The sequence below is a fragment of the Astatotilapia calliptera genome, chromosome 17, assembly GCF_900246225.1.
Source record: "Astatotilapia calliptera chromosome 17, fAstCal1.2, whole genome shotgun sequence".
Taxonomy (NCBI): Eukaryota; Metazoa; Chordata; class Actinopteri; order Cichliformes; family Cichlidae; genus Astatotilapia; species Astatotilapia calliptera.
This window is the reverse complement of record NC_039318.1, coordinates 19,729,561-19,746,792: the sequence shown is the minus strand read 5'-3', so window position 1 is coordinate 19,746,792 and position 17,232 is coordinate 19,729,561. Positions and strand designations below refer to the sequence as shown.

Here is a 17,232-nt window from a genome sequence, read left to right as displayed (position 1 = left end):
TCAAAACCTAACATTCCTTTGTCAAAATGTAACTCTGTTGACAAAATGACACATACTTGCATCATATGCAAACACTTACAGAGCAGGAGGAACACACTAGTCTACTTTATATAAAGCACTGCAGTCTTTGATTTCCATTGTTCATTCAGAAGGCATATTTTCAGGAGACACATTTGCAAACAACCAAAAAAGCAAATAGACCTACTCAATATTGTACATTGCAGTACCATGAATTCAGATAAAGCAAAAAAAAACCAAAACAAAAAAACCCCCATAATACAGTAATAGAAAAAACACTATACTGTAAACAAAAAATCATGACAATTGTGCATACGTGGGCTCATGGATCCCGCCGTCTGTTGGGGTCTGGCCACAGGACCTCATCAACATCGCAAGCAATGTCTTCTCCCGCTGGGCACCGGGGAAAATATCCTCTTCCATGTCAAAACCATCCATGGATTGCTGTCACCTGAATGTCGCCGCAGGCCTGTTCCATTGCCTGCAGAAGAGGCATGCGGGCATGTAGTTGGCGGTCATATACACGCCATCTCCAAGCCGAAAAAAATTCCTCTATAGGGTTTAAAAATGGTGAGTAAGGGGGCAAGCATACCACTTCAAGTTGACTTTGGTTGGAGAACCAGGCCCGGACCAGAGCAGCCCGATGGAAACTGACATTATCCCATATCACCACAAACCTGGGCTGATCTGGTCTGTTCTGTACAACTATATCATGGAGAGCATCTAGAAATGTGAGTATGTGTTGGCTATTGTATGGACCTAGTATTGCATGATGGTGCAGAAGCCCTCGAAGGCATATGGCGGCACATAATGTGATGTTTCCCCCGCGCTGCCCTGGGACGTGCACAATTGCCCTTTGGCCAATTACATTACGACCCCGTCGTCTTGTTTTGCTCAGGTCGAATCCAGCTTCATCAATGAAAATGTATTCATGAGGCTGTGCAGCTCCATCCATGGCCAAGATTCTCTGGAAAAAAGGGGAACATATCACTGTACTACAGTGCTACACATACAGCACCCTCACCCCATCACACAGGTACCTGTGTAGCTCTCAGAATGGATCCATGTGGTACTGATATGGTACATATTCAGCTGCTACTGGACTTCACCAATACTCTATTGTAAATGTAAGGGACAGTTACACGTACCCGTACATATTCAGCTCGAAGTCCTTTGACCCTGTCACTGTTCCTCTCGAATGGGACTCTGTAGAGCTGCTTCATGGTGATGCTGTGTTTACCCAAGATGCGTCTGATGGTGGTGATGCTCACATGGTCTATGTTGCTGAACACTCGCCTGTCTGCAAGTATTTTCCATCGTAGCTGGTGGAGACGGATGGCATTGTCTGCCCTCACTAGGTCCACAACAGCAAGTTCCTGCCGTTGTGTGAACAGGCGTTGGCGTCCTCCCCCAGAAGGTCTTCGAGTCATTCTAGAGAAATACAACCACATATTGTCATCGGTTTGCTTATTTTTCTTACAGTACTTCACTGTATATACTGTATCATCCACTGTACAACACTGTACTTCAATATAAGTAATCATGGTATGTTTCACAGAAACTACCACTTTGGCTGCAAAAGGAGCATTAGCACCCTGCAATACCCTGTACACTTGATATGGTAACTGTAGAACAGTACTATGAAAACCATCTGAGTAGAGTAGAAGGCAGTGAGATGAAGACAGACCTGTTTTCTAGTCGGAATTTTCTTATTACAGATGCCACTGTGAAGCGGCTTAGATGTGGGTGGACTCTCTGCCCAGCTTCCCTCATAGTCAGGCCGTGGTTGATGACATGGTCCACCAAAGTTGCTCTTATATCATCAGAAATATGGGTCCGTGCATGGCCTCTTTGACCTCCTCCTCCTCTTCCTCTTGCTCTCCCTCCATCCATGCTTGCAAAGTTCTTGAATTGGCTAAACTGAGGGCTTTTTGTGGTTGGCTAATTTGTGTTCAGTTTTGCAAGTAAGTGCCTTCAGGTGTATATTTGAGTGGTTGCAATTACCCGATGTGTTTTGCAGAGGTGTGGACTCGAGTCACATGACTTGGACTCGAGTCAGACTCGAGTCATTAATTTTATGACTTTAGACTTGACTTGAAAAAATGTTCTAAGACTTGTGACTTGACTTGGACTTTTACACCAATGACTTGGGACTTGAATTGGACTTGAACCGGTTTACTTGAAAAGACTTGATATTTTACCCCAAATATAAAATTTAACATGCATATTATATAGAGATTGAAAATGTGACGTCATTCACGGGTAGAACCGCAAAGGATTCTGGGAACTCGTGGCAAGCGGTACTAGCGCACGCAGGCTTTCAATTGAAATCAGTCACACAGCGATAAAAAGAAACACAAAAATGTCAAGAAGCTGTTGTATTATTAACTGCAATAGCCGGTCGCATGACAGCCACGGGAAGCTGACGGGTAAAGAGATCGGTTGTTATCGGATTACGTCGTTGAAGAGAAATTGTTCGAGCCATGTTTCCGAAGTAACAAAGAGGCGACTGGATTGCAGCCATTCAAAGATCAAATATAACGTCCCAGAACACTCCAGCTCACAGGTTAGTCTGCTCCAAGCATTTACACAAAGGTCAGTCTGCTGTTGTAGTTAATGCGTCATTTTTCTTAACATAATTGGTGATATAGGTTACAAGCAAGTCTGGCGCTGAACAGAAATGGTCGCGCTATGCTCCTTTATTTATTGTGCATAAATAGTGAATTGTCCTGACACAATATTGCGTTTCGCTTCTGTTATTATGGTACATTGACAAAAACATATACTTTTATTCACAGGATAAAACAGTTGTTTTGTATCACTAATTGTCCAGTACGATTACAGCATACAATATTATTGTCACTGCTACATTTCTGTAACGCGTACCAGAAATTATTTCCACTACTAATTAATTACCGTTTAGCTCAAAGGTCCTATTAATAAACGGTTAACGAATGTGTATTTATGACGACAATTTGTGAGACTGGTAAACTTATGATACGTACGATGGTCTTTCGTTCTACACGGTGCATTTCAAGGTCCTGCACCCATCCATCGGTAAACTGTACCTGGGCTTGTTGCAGTGACCGGAAGTTACTAAACTTCACGAGTGTATGCACTCACAAGAACCGTATAATTATAAATATGCATATAAATATGCTACGATGAGATAGCTGACTTCATCTAACTAGCAAATGTTGTCCAGGCTACGTTGGTGATGCAGTTTTTTTAATGTATATGATATTTTTGTCATGCGATTTTAAAGCCGGTGTTGTGCCAAAAACTGATTGTCTGCCAAAAAGTGATTTCCAGTGTTTCTGTGTATTTTTTATGTGTAATATCTTTACGTATGTTCGTAAATAGACTTCGGTGAACAGGGGATACAAAGGGGTTACATAAAGAATTAAAAAATTATCTGTTTTTTAAGTATCTTTACAACTTGTACTTACATTATAACCAATCCGGTCCTTTATCCCCACTTAAAATATTTTTACAGAACTATTGTAATATTTGCTGCCATTTCTGCTGTCCTGTTGGGCAACTTACTCTTACAAAATACATTTTTAATGTTAATGAGATTTTTTTTTACTGCATAAATAAAGGTTATATAAAAGTCGCTGCCAAAAAACTGATTGCGGCTTGTATCTTGCTACACGAATGTTGTTTGTGGCTCAAGATGACTTTATGTCATCCATAAGGGATGCATTTGACATATGTTTAACATATTATAGCCCAACAAGTTACTTATAGCACTTTAAATATGAGCAATCGCTTTTTGGCAAATACCGGAAATCAGTTTTTGGCAGACAATCACTTTTTGGCACAACACCGGTCCTACAACCGCATCCAAGAATAACATGCAGCTTATCTCAGAACTGTCGGTGAAAATTATTCTTGGAGCTAGGTTTAATTGAGCTGCATTTTAAAGAGGTGCAATTTCACAATTTGTGTATATTTTCTAAGTTCACTATTTTGTCATGTGTTGAGAAAAACACAGATTTAAAAATTACATGGTCTAATATTTACATTTAGCATAACTGCAACATACTTTTTTCTTTTTTTTTTTTTTTAAAGACTCGAAAGGACTTGAAATTCAAAATTTCAGACTTGTGACTTGACTCGGACTTTTACACCAGTGACTTGAGACTCGACTCTGACTTGCCTGACATTACTTGAGACTTGACTTGAGACTTGAGGATAAAGACTTGAGACTTACTTGAGACTTGCAAAACAATGACTTGGTCCCACCTCTGGTGTTTTGTATTTTGGATACATGTGTTTTCCAAATGGCACCCTGAAATTTCATTTTTGAACGAAGTGTCTTATGTATGAAATAGAGTGTAGTATGCAGGACCATGTGTGTTGCATAAAGGAGTAAGTGTGTTGCATAATTGCAACCAGAGTGCAAAGCAGCACTTTTGTTTAAGGTATGGGTACATGTGTTTGGGGTATGGTAACAAAAGCTTCAAGTTGTGTTACTTTAGTCTAAGCATGGGTTTATAGTGTTCAAGCAACGAGCAAAAACTGTAAGTTAGGCTGAACCCGTTGGCCAGCTTCCCTCAGGGTCATTCCATGGTTGAATACATGGTCCACTATTGTAGCTCTGATGTCATCAGTAATTCTATTTCTTACTCTTCTTACCCTTCCTCCTCCCCCTCCTCTTGCTCCTCCTTGTCCTCTTCCTCTAACTTCACCTCCTTGTCCTTGTTGTCCTCTTTGTCCTACTGCTTCACCTCCACGTCCTCTTCCTCGGCCTCCTCTAATTCTCACTCGTCTCACTCTTCCTGCTCCCTCCATTGTACTCCACACGGACAGCTTACCTGTAGCTTATTTATAGTGCTTAGGCTGATTGGAAAGTGAACTAATTATCTAAAACAGTTTTCACATGTGGCAGTGTGCCCGACAGTTGGCAAAATACTGTAAATAATAGCCATAAATGTGTATAGTTTTGTTAGGAGTGTGTTGATCATTTGGAAATTGAGTGTAAAGCAGTGAGTTGTGTTTACAGTTCTGCAGAAAGAGTGCTGTGCAGTGGATTGTAGCTACAGGTTTGCAAAGTGTGTGTTACAAAATGGCAAACTGAGTGCAAAGCAGTGTTTGTGCTTTTACTTTTGCAAACTCGGTGAGTGATTTTGGTATAAGTATTAATAGTTTTTGAAATTGTGCTATAAGAATCACAGTTAGGGTTTAAGCATTCAGAAAAAACTGTAACTGTACTAGTGATAGTTTCTCTTTGTCTTTTCTAACTGCCAGAATATATTAATATGTTAAGATTTGAAGGTTAAATCTGGTCCTAATTTATCAAAGTATTCACTATTTTGTATGGTTGGAACTAATATTATGCATTACTTCTGTGACTTTTCACAGTTGGGCTCTTTCTAGATTGCACATGCTTTCAGGACCTCTCTTTTACAGTTTTTTTGTAACATAACATGAAATAAATATGACGTGAATTTTGTTGTCCTCTTACAGTTTTTACCGAATGCCTAAACACTAACTGTGAATCCTGTAGCACAATTTCTAAAACTAGTCAGACTTATAGCAAAACCACTCACTGAGTGTGCAAAACTAAAAGCACAAAAACTGCTTTGCACTCAGTTTGCAATTTTGTAACACACACTTTGCAAGACTGTAGGCACAATTCACTGCACAACACTCAATTTCCAAATTTCCAACACACTCCTAGCAAAAGTATACACATGTATGGCTATCATTAACACTAATTTGCCAACTGTCTGGCACACTTTCACATGTGAAAACTTTCTTAGATAATTCGTTCACTTTGCAATCAGCCTAAGCACTATAATACAGGTAAGCTGTGTGTGCGGAGTACAATGGTGGGAGCAGAAAGAGTGAGAAGTAGAGGAGGCCGAGGAAGAGGACGTGGAGGTGAAGAAGTAGGATGAAGAGGACGACAAGGACAAGGAGGAGCAAGAGGAAGACGAGGAGGGGGCAGAGGAAGCATGTTCACTGCAGACCACGTAACCCATATAGTCATTATGGCGATTGCAAATAATCCTATACTTGGAAATAAACACTTGTGTTTGTTTTGATGTGTTTGACTAAACACCAGTACTTGAAGTTTGGATCCCTCCATGCTTATGGATCTATGACAGAAGTATGAGCTCAAACTGACATAGCCTACCTTGTGCACAGGGAAGGCAAACGCCAGATGTGTTTTGTATTCATACCATCGGTGTGCAGTTGGCGCATTGTGTGCTTAGTAGATGATGGCTTGTGTGTACTGTTTGATACGGAAACACCATTTTTACGAAGGTGTGAAGAGTTAATCTAGCTGTGTTTGCTTTTGCAAGAGAACTACAATGTTTTGATGATTGGGTGACAGGTTTTCTTATTTGTGTGAAGAGTTTTGCAAAATTAGCCAATAGTTACAAAAAATGTGCTTAAGCAATCAGAAAAAACTGTAAGAATCAGAATCAGAATCAGAATGGGTTTATTGCCAGATGTTGAGGTTTACAACATTAGGAAATTGCTGCGGTGCTTCAGTGCAGACAATAAGAATTAAAGTGCTATGTAGAAAGAAAGATATGTGCATGAGATATACATGTGATATATACATGAGAATAAGAATTGTGAGTGCTACGTAGAAAGATATATACATGAGTGCAGGTGGTGATCAGTGCCAAACATATATACAAGAGAGTAAGAATTATGAGTGCTGCGTAGAAAGATATATACATGAGTGCAGGTGGTGATCAGTGCCAGACATGAAATGATGCAGTGACACAGCGTAGGGTCATGTGTTAGTGGCGGGTACAGTCATGTGGTTATTGTTCATGTGTCCAACAGCAGAGGGGAAGAAACTGTTCTTGTGGCGAGAGGTTCTGGTGCGAATGGACCGGAGCCTCCTGCCTGAGGGGAGCAGGTCAAACAGACTGTGTCCAAGTTAACATATCTTCCCAAAAGATTCCTGATGCATTTAAAAGCATGGTTTGGAGTTGTTTTGATCATACACACAAATGCAGAGATTTTCAAAGGTCAAAGTTGTAAGTGTTGTCATGTGTGATTCATGTTTATGTTTAAAGTTATTTTCTTCATCCGTGAACAATGATTTTCACTCGGTTATGACATGAATATAAACCAGCAGAATTACTTGGAGAGTGAAAGTAAATTGATGCAAACCGGTTGTGCTTTGAAGTCACATTTATAAACACATTTTTTGGATCCACCATCTATTTTTTTTTTTGCTTCTGTTACGCTTTTCTGCACACACTCTCACCTCTGACAACATCACAAGCTCGGATGCACTGTCTTGTGTTTTTGTCCAACAGGTTGGGGCAGTCAGAGCTCTAAAGTCCAGATCCATCATAACACATGGCTTCATTTCCCTGGGCACAACATGAGGTGGATCCTCACCTTCTTGCTGCTATTAGTCCATGTCTGTGAGTTTTCAGAAGGCATCGTCTGCAACATGTGAGACCTCAGAATGTTTTTTTTAATCAAACATAAGCAAATAAAAAGAAGCTTTTTTTGTTTTTTAGTTGTCTTTAGTTAAATAAATGGTTTGCATGTTAATTATTATATATTTTGTGTTTGCTTCTTACTGTAGGGTGATGGGTACCAACCACCTCCATCTCTTCATGCCAGCATTCATGGGTTTTGTAGCAGCCACAACATCAGTTGTTTACTACCACAATATAGAAACATCCAACTTTCCCAAACTGCTGCTTGGTAAGACAGTGAGGGGCGCTTAATATGACCCATTTTGTTTATTTGACCAAATAAACAGCCAAGCAATTCTGTTTAGTCAATATAAAAGAGGATAATTAAGATTAGCACCCCTTCCTTAATTAAAACAGAAAAAACAAAAATATAAACCAATTAACTTGGTTTCAAATTATCAACCTTCCCTTTGGAATTTTAACAAATAATTATAATCATAAAACAAAATGCAGGAGGTTGAGTGAGGAGTATCTATCAAAAAACGGACGCTCATTAGATGCAAGGATGTTTCAACAACAATGGCAGGTTAGCATGTGGATGTTTTGCAGACATTTCATGTGAAATTTGCTAATCCTAAGAATATAGACGTGCCTCGCTAGAGTTCATCCACTTTCTCAGCATTTCCTGAGATTATTTCCTCTGTTTGCTAGGTGGTATATACTGAATCTATAAGCAGGTACTTCTCTTGAAGGCTTGTGAAAGCAATATCAACACTAGCTCCATCCATTATCTCCATCCAGATGAGTGTTTTAGCTTAGGTTCATGTATAATCTACAAACATCTGCCACACTGGCAATAAAGTGGACTATTAAGCAGCACCTATTGCTGACAAGTTAAAGATCAAAAGGTTTATTGGGTAATGACAAGCCAATAGGGAAGGAGATATCAGTCACAGTGATTCTTGGGGACAGTTCAGGTTACGCCAAAGAGAGGTGGTCCACAGAACTGTTTAAGAGGGTTTTGCTCAGAGTGTGTGTGGTAGGTTTGGGCAAGATACTTGGAAAGGGGCCATTTGTCTGTTTTGCACCATCGAATAGAGTTGTTGCATGGTGTCACGGCCAAAGGGTGGGAATCCGAGACTTCACCTGGACTCAGAGAGAGTGGAAAAACAAAGCAGTAAACAGACCAGTGCGAGTGTGACATACAAATTATATTGCACGTTTGAAAAGGCATGTGAATTGACCATAAAAACTGTGAATGTGCATCCTGGTGTAAACAGAAAGCAAAGGCATGCCCAACTAGGAATGAATGGTTGATGTTTTCATGGTTTCCAAGAATCTTATTTTCTGCATAGTCAACACTCAAAATAGACTTTTAATATGTGCTCCCTGGGAGGAGTTCCAGAAGGTCCGTTTCAATGACCTAAAGTTGTTTTTGTGTGGACAAGAGGCCAAAATACAAAGAAAAATTCAGCTTTTTAGGGTACTGTATGATCTTCCAAAGCACAAATATGATAGCAGTGATGCGGCATCTGTGACTGTCATGCTGCTTTTTGTCTCTTTTCTCAAAGTCCTTTTCATCTACTGGGTGCTGGCATTCATCACAAAGTCCATAAAGTTGTGGAAATTTGCTGAGGACAAAGGTGCAGCACAGTATCTCAGGTTGTACATCACTGCACTGTTAGTGATCCTGTATGGACTTCTGATGGCCGTGGAGATCAACGTCATCAGAGTGAGGGTGAGGAAATACATTTCACGCTACGTCGGTTTAGTTCAAGGAGCTTTGTTTCTTGTAGATTGCAATCATCCTGGCATCCCAAAATAGTTTTGTTTTTCTTGTTTTTTCCTGTGTAGTTAATTTTGTTAATTTTGTCTTTGTGTCTTCTAGAAATATGTATTCTTTGCGAACCCTCAGAAAGTTAAACCACCAGAAGATTTACAGGATTTGGGGGTTCGTTTTCTGCAGCCTTTTGTCAACCTGCTGTCAAAGGTAGATTTTCAGAACCATTATTAACACAAAAAGGTTAAAATGCAAATTCTAAAGTATATAATTAAAATAATCTGTCAGTGCGCCACACGGCAGCTGTGGCTACAATGTAGCTTGCCATCACTAGTGTGTGAATGGGTGGATGACTGAACGTGTAAAGCGCTTTGGAGTCTTTATGGACTATGTAAAGCGCTATACAAATACAGGCCATTTACCATTTTAATATTTAGACCACAAGTACTAAAAACCAAGAGAAGGAACTTATTTTGTGTTTTAATGCCTCGTAACCCGTGTGGTGTCCTCGGGTCAAAAATGGTCCCTAGGTGAATGGCAAACAAGTATATGGGAATCCCGAGGACACCACACGGTCAATATTGAGTGTGGCAAGTTTTTACTGGAACGCAACTTGGCAGCACAGCACAGAAAATTCTTGGCTCGTTTTTTAGGCGACATATTGGTGGATGAATCCTCTCATCATCGGAGCCCATAAGAGGCCTATAGAGCTGAAGAAGATAGGCAAGCTGCCCATCGCCATGAGAGCCCTCACCAACTACCTGCGGCTTAAAGACGCCTATGAGGATCAGAGGGTGAGCACATGGAAGCCGTAAAATAATTTAATTTCACTGCAGTGATTTCCAGTGGTTGTTCTAAATTAAAATATACAGATCTAATTAATTTCTCTGCTTTTTCCTTCTATCCTCCGCCCTCACAGACACCTGAGGACCCAGATAGGTCTCCATCGATCTGGCGCTCCATGTATCGAGCATTTGGCCGTCCCATCCTGCTCAGCAGCACCTTCCGCTACTTGGCAGATCTGCTGGGCTTTGCTGGGCCCCTCTGCATCTCTAGGATCGTTCAGCAGCTAAATTCTGAAAAAGATGTTCCAGAAGGCAACACAACGGTGAGTGTTTAAGATGTATGACCTTTAAGAAAAGACGCCTTAGTACTGTTTACACAAGGCCAGCAGATTTTTTCTACACAAACACATTTGTTTATGGACTTCTGTATAACGGAGGGTTCAACCTTTCTTTCTTTCAAGCTTTTTTCCATCATCACTGGTTGCATAATTACAGTTCATTATGGAATATTACGGCGTGTTACGAAGTCTGTTTTTTTATTGTATAGTGTGTTTTATATGACTGGTTCGGACTCTAGAGTCATTTAAATTTTGGGTTTCTTCGTGTTTTATTTTTTAATTTCAGTTAGATTTCCTGCCTTTGCTCTTTTTCCCGCCGTGTCATTTCCACATAGTGTTCAGTTAGCAAATCAGCCTCCTGTGTGGACTTAATACTTGTAACTAGAGATGGCACGATACCACTTTTTTATGTCCGATACCGATACCGATATCATAAATTTGGATATCTGCCGATACCGATATGAATCCGATATAGTGTTTTTTAATCAACAAAACTGTTTTTTTTTTAAATATCTTGCTGCATTTTGTATAAGTTCATACTCAAGTTTAAAACAACAACTACACTAAAGCTATTCTGTTATACCTGTATGCAAAAAAAATATATTTCATAGTTCAGCAATACTGATCAATCTAATAAACTCAAACCTACACCATCCTCCCTATTCTGGTATTTTAAAGAGTACTTAGCATAAATATTAAGCAACCTAACTAATAGGGTTCCAACTCCCAGCAACAACAAAAATAAATAAATAAAAAATAGGGAACCACCCCTCACGCTCCACCTCATGATGCTTAATCGACGTAATCAACCTTAATTTGATGCAGTGTGGAAAAAAATGCACAGAAATCAATTATTTTTCAAGAAATATTAAATAGATTCAACATCTTTCTTCAACAGAATTGCAGACTGCACAGATGGTACCTTCCCAAAGGAAAAAGTACTATAGCTTACTAGGGTATATATATTAGACTTAATAGTTACTATATACAGTAATGGACTTCTATTCATTTTACATCAAATTAAAACTTTGGGTGTCAGATAATTATTTATTAAAAGCTAGACATTTTAAATGAGAATAAGAAAGAAAAGTATGTCTTTGTGGCCCCTTTTCCCAGTTAATGCCCTATCGGCCCCCCTGGCTAAACTTTGCTAGATCCGCCCCTGCACAGTTACCAGCGTCAGCTACGTAGAAAAAGATCCTGGTGTAGAAAGTAATATTAAATACATTCTAACAATAGCTGATCAAGCTTAAACGTGCTGCTGTTGTTCAGCCGCTGGTTTCCTCTTTCTGGTGCAAAGTGGGCCAAAAGCAAACTAGAGACACGGACTCGCGACAGAAAAGCCGATCAGCTGATCGTTAAGCAGTTTCATGATTGAAGTAGCAGCCGGAGAGCGAGAGGCAGTCGCTCCATATATCGCTTGTTAAGCTTAACGCAGGAATGCTTTACAAACATTTAGAGATGGACTTACACACTTGCTTTACTTCTCTCGGGAAAACTTTGTCGGAGATGAAATGCGGGGTTGCTAGCGAAGCTCCAAATGCTATCCAGACCACCACAGGTCCCGCATGCCACAGCCGCTCTATCACGTGATGCATACTGCTCCGACGTGCTAACGCTCTGAGGTGAGTGTGTTGCAAGTTTTGTGAGGTGCTTTCGTGATATTTAATGGATCGGATTACATTTTTTTTATTTTTCTCCGATATCCGATCCAGTAATTTAGGTCAGTATCGGACCGATACCGATACGTAATATCGGATCGGTCCATCTCTACTTGTAACCAAGCTTTCTTGTGTTCTTGGTGTTTTTTTTGTTTTCCTTTATGGTCCTAGTTGATTTCCTCATACATAATGCTTTGGATGTTTGGTTGTTCACTTTTTTGTGAATTTTTTCTTAGCTGTGAATTTTTTGCCGACTGCTTCTTGCATTTGGGTCCTCTTTCCTTTCAGAGGTGTATTTGTTTAAAAATGACCCATTCTGCTCATTTCCAGCTCTGCATTCTTGTTCTTGGACGTTTCATGATTCACAGCTCAGCATAAACATCATTTTTCTTATACTAGGTTTTGGTGCTAACATGTCAGAGAGCTGAGTGATTAAGATTACCTCATTAGGAATATACACTCTCTCTGACATCATACATTTCTAAGAGTAGAAAAAACAGACTATTAAGCTTAGAGAGTCACGCCTGAGCTTTAGGCTCTCAGGGATTGTTTATAACATAGTTCATGTAACATAATACTAACCCTAATATTTGTTATTTAAAAAAATATAAGAATTAAGAATTTAACAATATAAAAACATCATAAAGTAAGAAAAAGCAGACCTCCAGTATATATAGTATGTTTTAAGAGATGAAGACGTAAAGAGTTTAATGCCATTCGTTTTCCCTTCTGAGAAATCATCCTGGAAACCTGAACCTTTACTCAGGCATAGCTGATGTCTCCAACACCATCAACAAGACCAAAGCCTTGTTAAGTGTTTATATAAGATCATTATATTAGTGGTTAAGGGCAGATCAGTGAAACATCATGGGTCATTAACACACTATAACTGTTGGGTGGTCCAGTCAGCCAAAGAGTGACTCACTCTAAGCACGACGTCAACAAGGCGTTGGTCACAGTCGCCACATCGTCAACAGTTCGTGTGCGACGCCGTGTCTGACGTGATGATGATTAAGACAAAGTTAAAATGACATCACACACACTTTACGTGGAACAGACCTTGTGGATGTAACTTTAACCAGAGCAGCTTCATGCCTGACTCCTAGCATGAAACCAAACCTGCGTTTCACCTTAACTTTTAATATTTTTCCAAATGTTTTCTCATTTTTTATCTTGAAATCCAAAGTATTTTTCCTCACAAATAAATGAGCACAAAAAACGCTTCCAGGACGTTGTCAGCAATAAAGGGTCTTCTGATGTCTGGAAGTTATATTCCACTGAATTCCATATTTGCGTTTTTAGATATTAATTTAAATTCAAGCAGATGATGCTGATTAGATTCAGTCACTAAGTTGCACCTTTTTATAGTAACTTCATACAGTTTCGGGGTTTGGAAATCAGCCATGAAGGACACATGACATCAGGTCATTTGCATAAATCCACAGAGAGCAGAAAATCTCCTCACGTACCAATTCTTATTTTAACCTCTAGAGGCAGGGCCCAGAGGGGCTTACAATGAAGTGACATGAATGCTTAAGTTATGTGAAGTTTTTGTGTTACAAAAGTGGATTTTTTAATGTGGCTAAATCAGCATAGTAACTGATGCTGAACACATAACCAGGTCAGGAGCAGGTTATGTTCAGAATTTGGTTTAAAATTAACAGGAAGCACCACATTTTCATGAATTCTTTTATTTACGATACATTTTATCTGCATTTATTTGCAACTTGCAACAAGCTGTACTTCAGTAAACCCACCAAATGAAGCCTTTCTGTTAACACAGTGCACACTGTGTGTTAACACAGTTAAAAACGGGTGCTTCACTTTCAGAGTGTGGTTAGTACGCCTGTATTGATGTAGAATCGAGTGTTCCACTTAAGGCTTTTATTTTGAAATGATACTTTATGCGGCATGGCCTTCACACAGTTAAAGTGACAGTGAGTGGGAGGCTGTGGAAAGGCCAGACTAGAATTGGGCTTTAGTTCAGTTGTCTCCCCTCAGTCTTTGTTAACTTGTTGTTTTATTCTTGAGTCTGAATTGCTCATTAACTTTTTCGATTTTTGTTATTTTCCTACAACCTCATCGCAGCAAATTCTATTACTAATTTTCAGAATTGCTTCTCATTATAAGATAAGATAAGATAAGATAAGATAGAACTTTATTAATCCCTCGGGTGGGTTCCTCTGGGAAATTCGACTTCCAAAAAAAGCACAGCAACGACCGAAGTTACAGTTACAGAACTGTTATATATATATATATATATATATATATATATATATATATATATATATATATATATATATATATATATATATATATATATATATGTATATATATATATATATATATATATATATATATATATATATATATAAATACAGAGACAAATATAAATAAAATATACAAAGGGGATAAATAGAATAAATAGGAATAAAAAATAAAAATACAAGTGAATTGCACATTTCAAGTATTGAGTCTATTGCACTGTTGACTATTTACAAAAAGTATTGCACAAGGTATTGTACAGTGAGGTGAAGAGGCACTACAGCTTAGTTGTTCCCCCCTCCTTTGTCCTCCTGTCTCCCCTCCCTCTCCCCTCCAGAGAGGAGTTAAACAGTTTGATGGCGTGTGGAACAAAGGAGTTTTTAAGTCTGTTAGTTCTTGTCTTGGGGAGAAGCAACCTGTCACTGAACAGACTCTTCTGATTGTTTATGGCCGTGTGCAGAGGATGCCTGGCATTGTCCATAATGTCCATCAGTTTCTTTAGTGTCCTTTTCTTTTCCTTTTCTTTTCTTATGGACTTTGTTATACTTGTATTAAGGTACTGAATGAAAATGTTCCTAGAATGCAGTTTTGATAATTCAAGTAAACCAAAAATTGTTCTTAAAATGGCTTTAAAAAAATTAAGCTAATCCATTTGGATGCATAGTAACAGTATATCTGGCTTCCTGTCTGATATCTTAGCATAGACCAGCATGACTCATAATTAGCTCGACCAAACCTGCAGCTCATACACAACATTACAAAACAATATAAATATCTCCCTACAATAAAAAGGGCAGAGCAGACAGAGATCAAGCAGACTGGTCACAGACAGCATTTCTGGCAACCAAATATACACCAGCAGAAGTGATCATAGGCATCAACTCCTCTTAAATCCATGCCAACCTCTCCAAAGGTCATAAAGCAGTCAGGGCTTGTAGGAGAGGCAGAACAGATGCTTTTGTAATGGCAGCGTATTTTCACACAGTCCACTTGGCTGGATGCTGGTATAGTAGATGTTAAGCTGTTGTCAGGTCTGTGCCTGCTGGTTAAAGTGGGTATAATGGGCAATCGAGATAGAGAGCAGAGCATGGCTGCATTTCTGAGTGACATGGAAAATTCCCCACTCACCTCACACTCTCTGCCTCAGTTTAACGTACACAGAGGGACTGCTGAGCGTCACTCTGGGATTTTTGAAGCAACAATTCATGTGTAATTTTTTCAATCCAGATTGATTTATCAGTGTATAAACATTTTTTTTTTACTGCGCTAGAAATGGGATACATGGATAAAATTCTAATGTGTATTTGTTTAAACGAATTCAGAAATGTAGAAACTAAATAATAAAATATTAGAATAAAATATTCTGTCTCTTTTTTGCCACAAATATAAATATTGTATAAAATTGCTGTATTTGAAAATGCCAACCATGCTTTCTGGTTTAAAACCCTGGCTACATGGGGCTCATGGACAAAGCACTGAGAATCACCATGAATGGCACAGCCATCATTTGCTTGGATACCAGCTGAGGGATAACAATCAGTCTGGATCATAATTTACTTTCATCTTATTATCCCCTTAGAGTTGGAGGTCACTGCAAATCAATAGAAAGTAATTCTGAGTGATCGCCTTTATCCTATGATTACGTAAATGGGAGTAGTTCCTCTCCAGGTGACAGAGGCTCTATCCATGAGTGGTTTCATGAAAATGAATCATGGTTTAGTCTCGACACTCACCAGAGCTCAACTTAAATGAACACTGATGGACTTTGCATCGATGTTTCAGACTTTGCTAAAATAGCAAGCGTTCCTTAATTTCTAAGAGCTCCAGAAACTTGGACAATCATCTCTTTTTCCACAAAGCCCATAGACTATATGTAAATGGATTTAGCCACTATGGTGTAATTTGGGGGGGGATTTCCCCACTTCTGGTCTGCATGCCCCTCCCTCAGCTAGAGCTAAGAGCCAATCCATAGCACAAGAGACAATAAATCTGTTTCTGGCTTTCACTTTTGGGACTTGCGATCCCAGGACAGTAAAGATGACACTGCTTATGAGAGAAAGACCCCAATCCTGTTCCAATTCAACGTCTTATTTTTACCACTGCTGCTGCAGAGTGAAAACCGATTAAATGAAAGAAAAATGAAGTAGAATCTTAACATCAGATTTTACAGAAGATTCTCAATAAGTCCTAGAAATACTCTTTCTTTAGCTGATCATCTAGATAATTTCCTAATAATTATATCAATAATAATAATTTTATTATTATTAAACTGAAAATGTTCTGCAGTTGCATTTTTTATTTACACTGAATGATAAAGAACCTATTTTTGAAACACACTTATTTACATTGTTACTGATGAACGTCCAGAATATCCGTCCAAGGTTGAATTGAAAAACATCTGTATCTGAGAGAATGTTTTCACATATTTTCTAGCAAATTTTGGTTTGTGATTGAAATAGGATATGCTCTTGTTAATGCACCAGCTACTATGGTTTGTGGAACAGACAACAGACTGTCATCGAATGAGAAATCAGTTTGACCTCTGATCAGGTTACAAGGAAGAATCTTATTTTTGTACCTGTTGTCTGCTTGTGTTTGTAGGTCACCCATTTCGAGAACTACCATATGTCTTCCTATGAGCTGCTGCAGAACAGCTCCATCCTGGCTGTTCTTCTCTTCTTGGCTTTAATCCTGCAGAGAACCTTCCTTCAGGCCTCGTACTATGTCACCATTGAAACAGGCATTAACATGCGGGGAGCTCTGCTGGTGAGTGAAGCATCGTGGAAAATGAAAATTCGGACCGGTGTTTCAACACTCGGGTGTCACTTTGGAAAGCTCATCGTGAATGATTTCTATGATGCTTCAGAGTTTTATCAGCTCACACAGCCATTATCTGTCACCTCATGTGACACCAGGCTCTTTTAATTGCTGATGTAAGCCCCAGCTTAATAGCCACATAGAGGTTTCATTGGACACCTGTTC

At 39.1% G+C, this 17,232-nt stretch overlaps 2 protein-coding genes across 12 annotated transcripts in view; one reads left to right on the top strand and one right to left on the bottom strand.

Annotated features, from left to right (window-relative positions):
- Positions 1-17,232, top strand: part of abcc9 (ATP-binding cassette, sub-family C (CFTR/MRP), member 9) — an 82,818-nt gene that overhangs the window by 12,775 nt on the left and 52,811 nt on the right. For 7 of the 11 annotated variants that reach the window (XR_003270174.1, XR_003270178.1, XR_003270177.1 and 4 more), the window contains 7 exons: positions 7,311-7,452; positions 7,586-7,710; positions 8,993-9,159; positions 9,310-9,411; positions 9,855-9,995; positions 10,121-10,309; positions 16,852-17,016. Coding sequence is in view for 3 of the 11 variants with exons in the window: in XM_026147670.1 (XP_026003455.1) it covers positions 7,311-7,452; positions 7,586-7,710; positions 8,993-9,159; positions 9,310-9,411; positions 9,855-9,995; positions 10,121-10,309; positions 16,852-17,016 (1,031 nt within the window). In the remaining 8 variants the exon portion in view is untranslated. The remainder of the gene's footprint in view (positions 1-7,310; positions 7,453-7,585; positions 7,711-8,992; positions 9,160-9,309; positions 9,412-9,854; positions 9,996-10,120; positions 10,310-16,851; positions 17,017-17,232) is intronic. The other 4 variants (XR_003270179.1, XR_003270176.1, XM_026147674.1 and 1 more) reach the window with 1 other exon arrangement.
- On the bottom strand, positions 341-1,746 carry LOC113009401 (uncharacterized). The gene is made up of 2 exons (XM_026147676.1): positions 1,167-1,746; positions 341-985 (listed from the first exon to the last, which is right to left on the bottom strand). The coding sequence occupies exons 1-2, from the start codon at positions 1,560-1,562 to the stop codon at positions 443-445; spliced, it is 939 nt and encodes a 312-aa protein (XP_026003461.1). The 5' UTR covers positions 1,563-1,746; the 3' UTR covers positions 341-442.

Bases quoted from the DNA above. Each gene is read 5' to 3' on its own strand.
- LOC113009401 (XM_026147676.1), bottom strand. From the start codon at position 1,562: ATGATTACTTATATTGAAGTACAGTGTTGTACAGTGGATGATACAGTA. The intron at 986-1,166 runs GTACGTGTAACT...CCTTTTTTCCAG, and splicing joins TTCGAGCTGAATATGTACGG to AGAATCTTGGCCATGGATGG.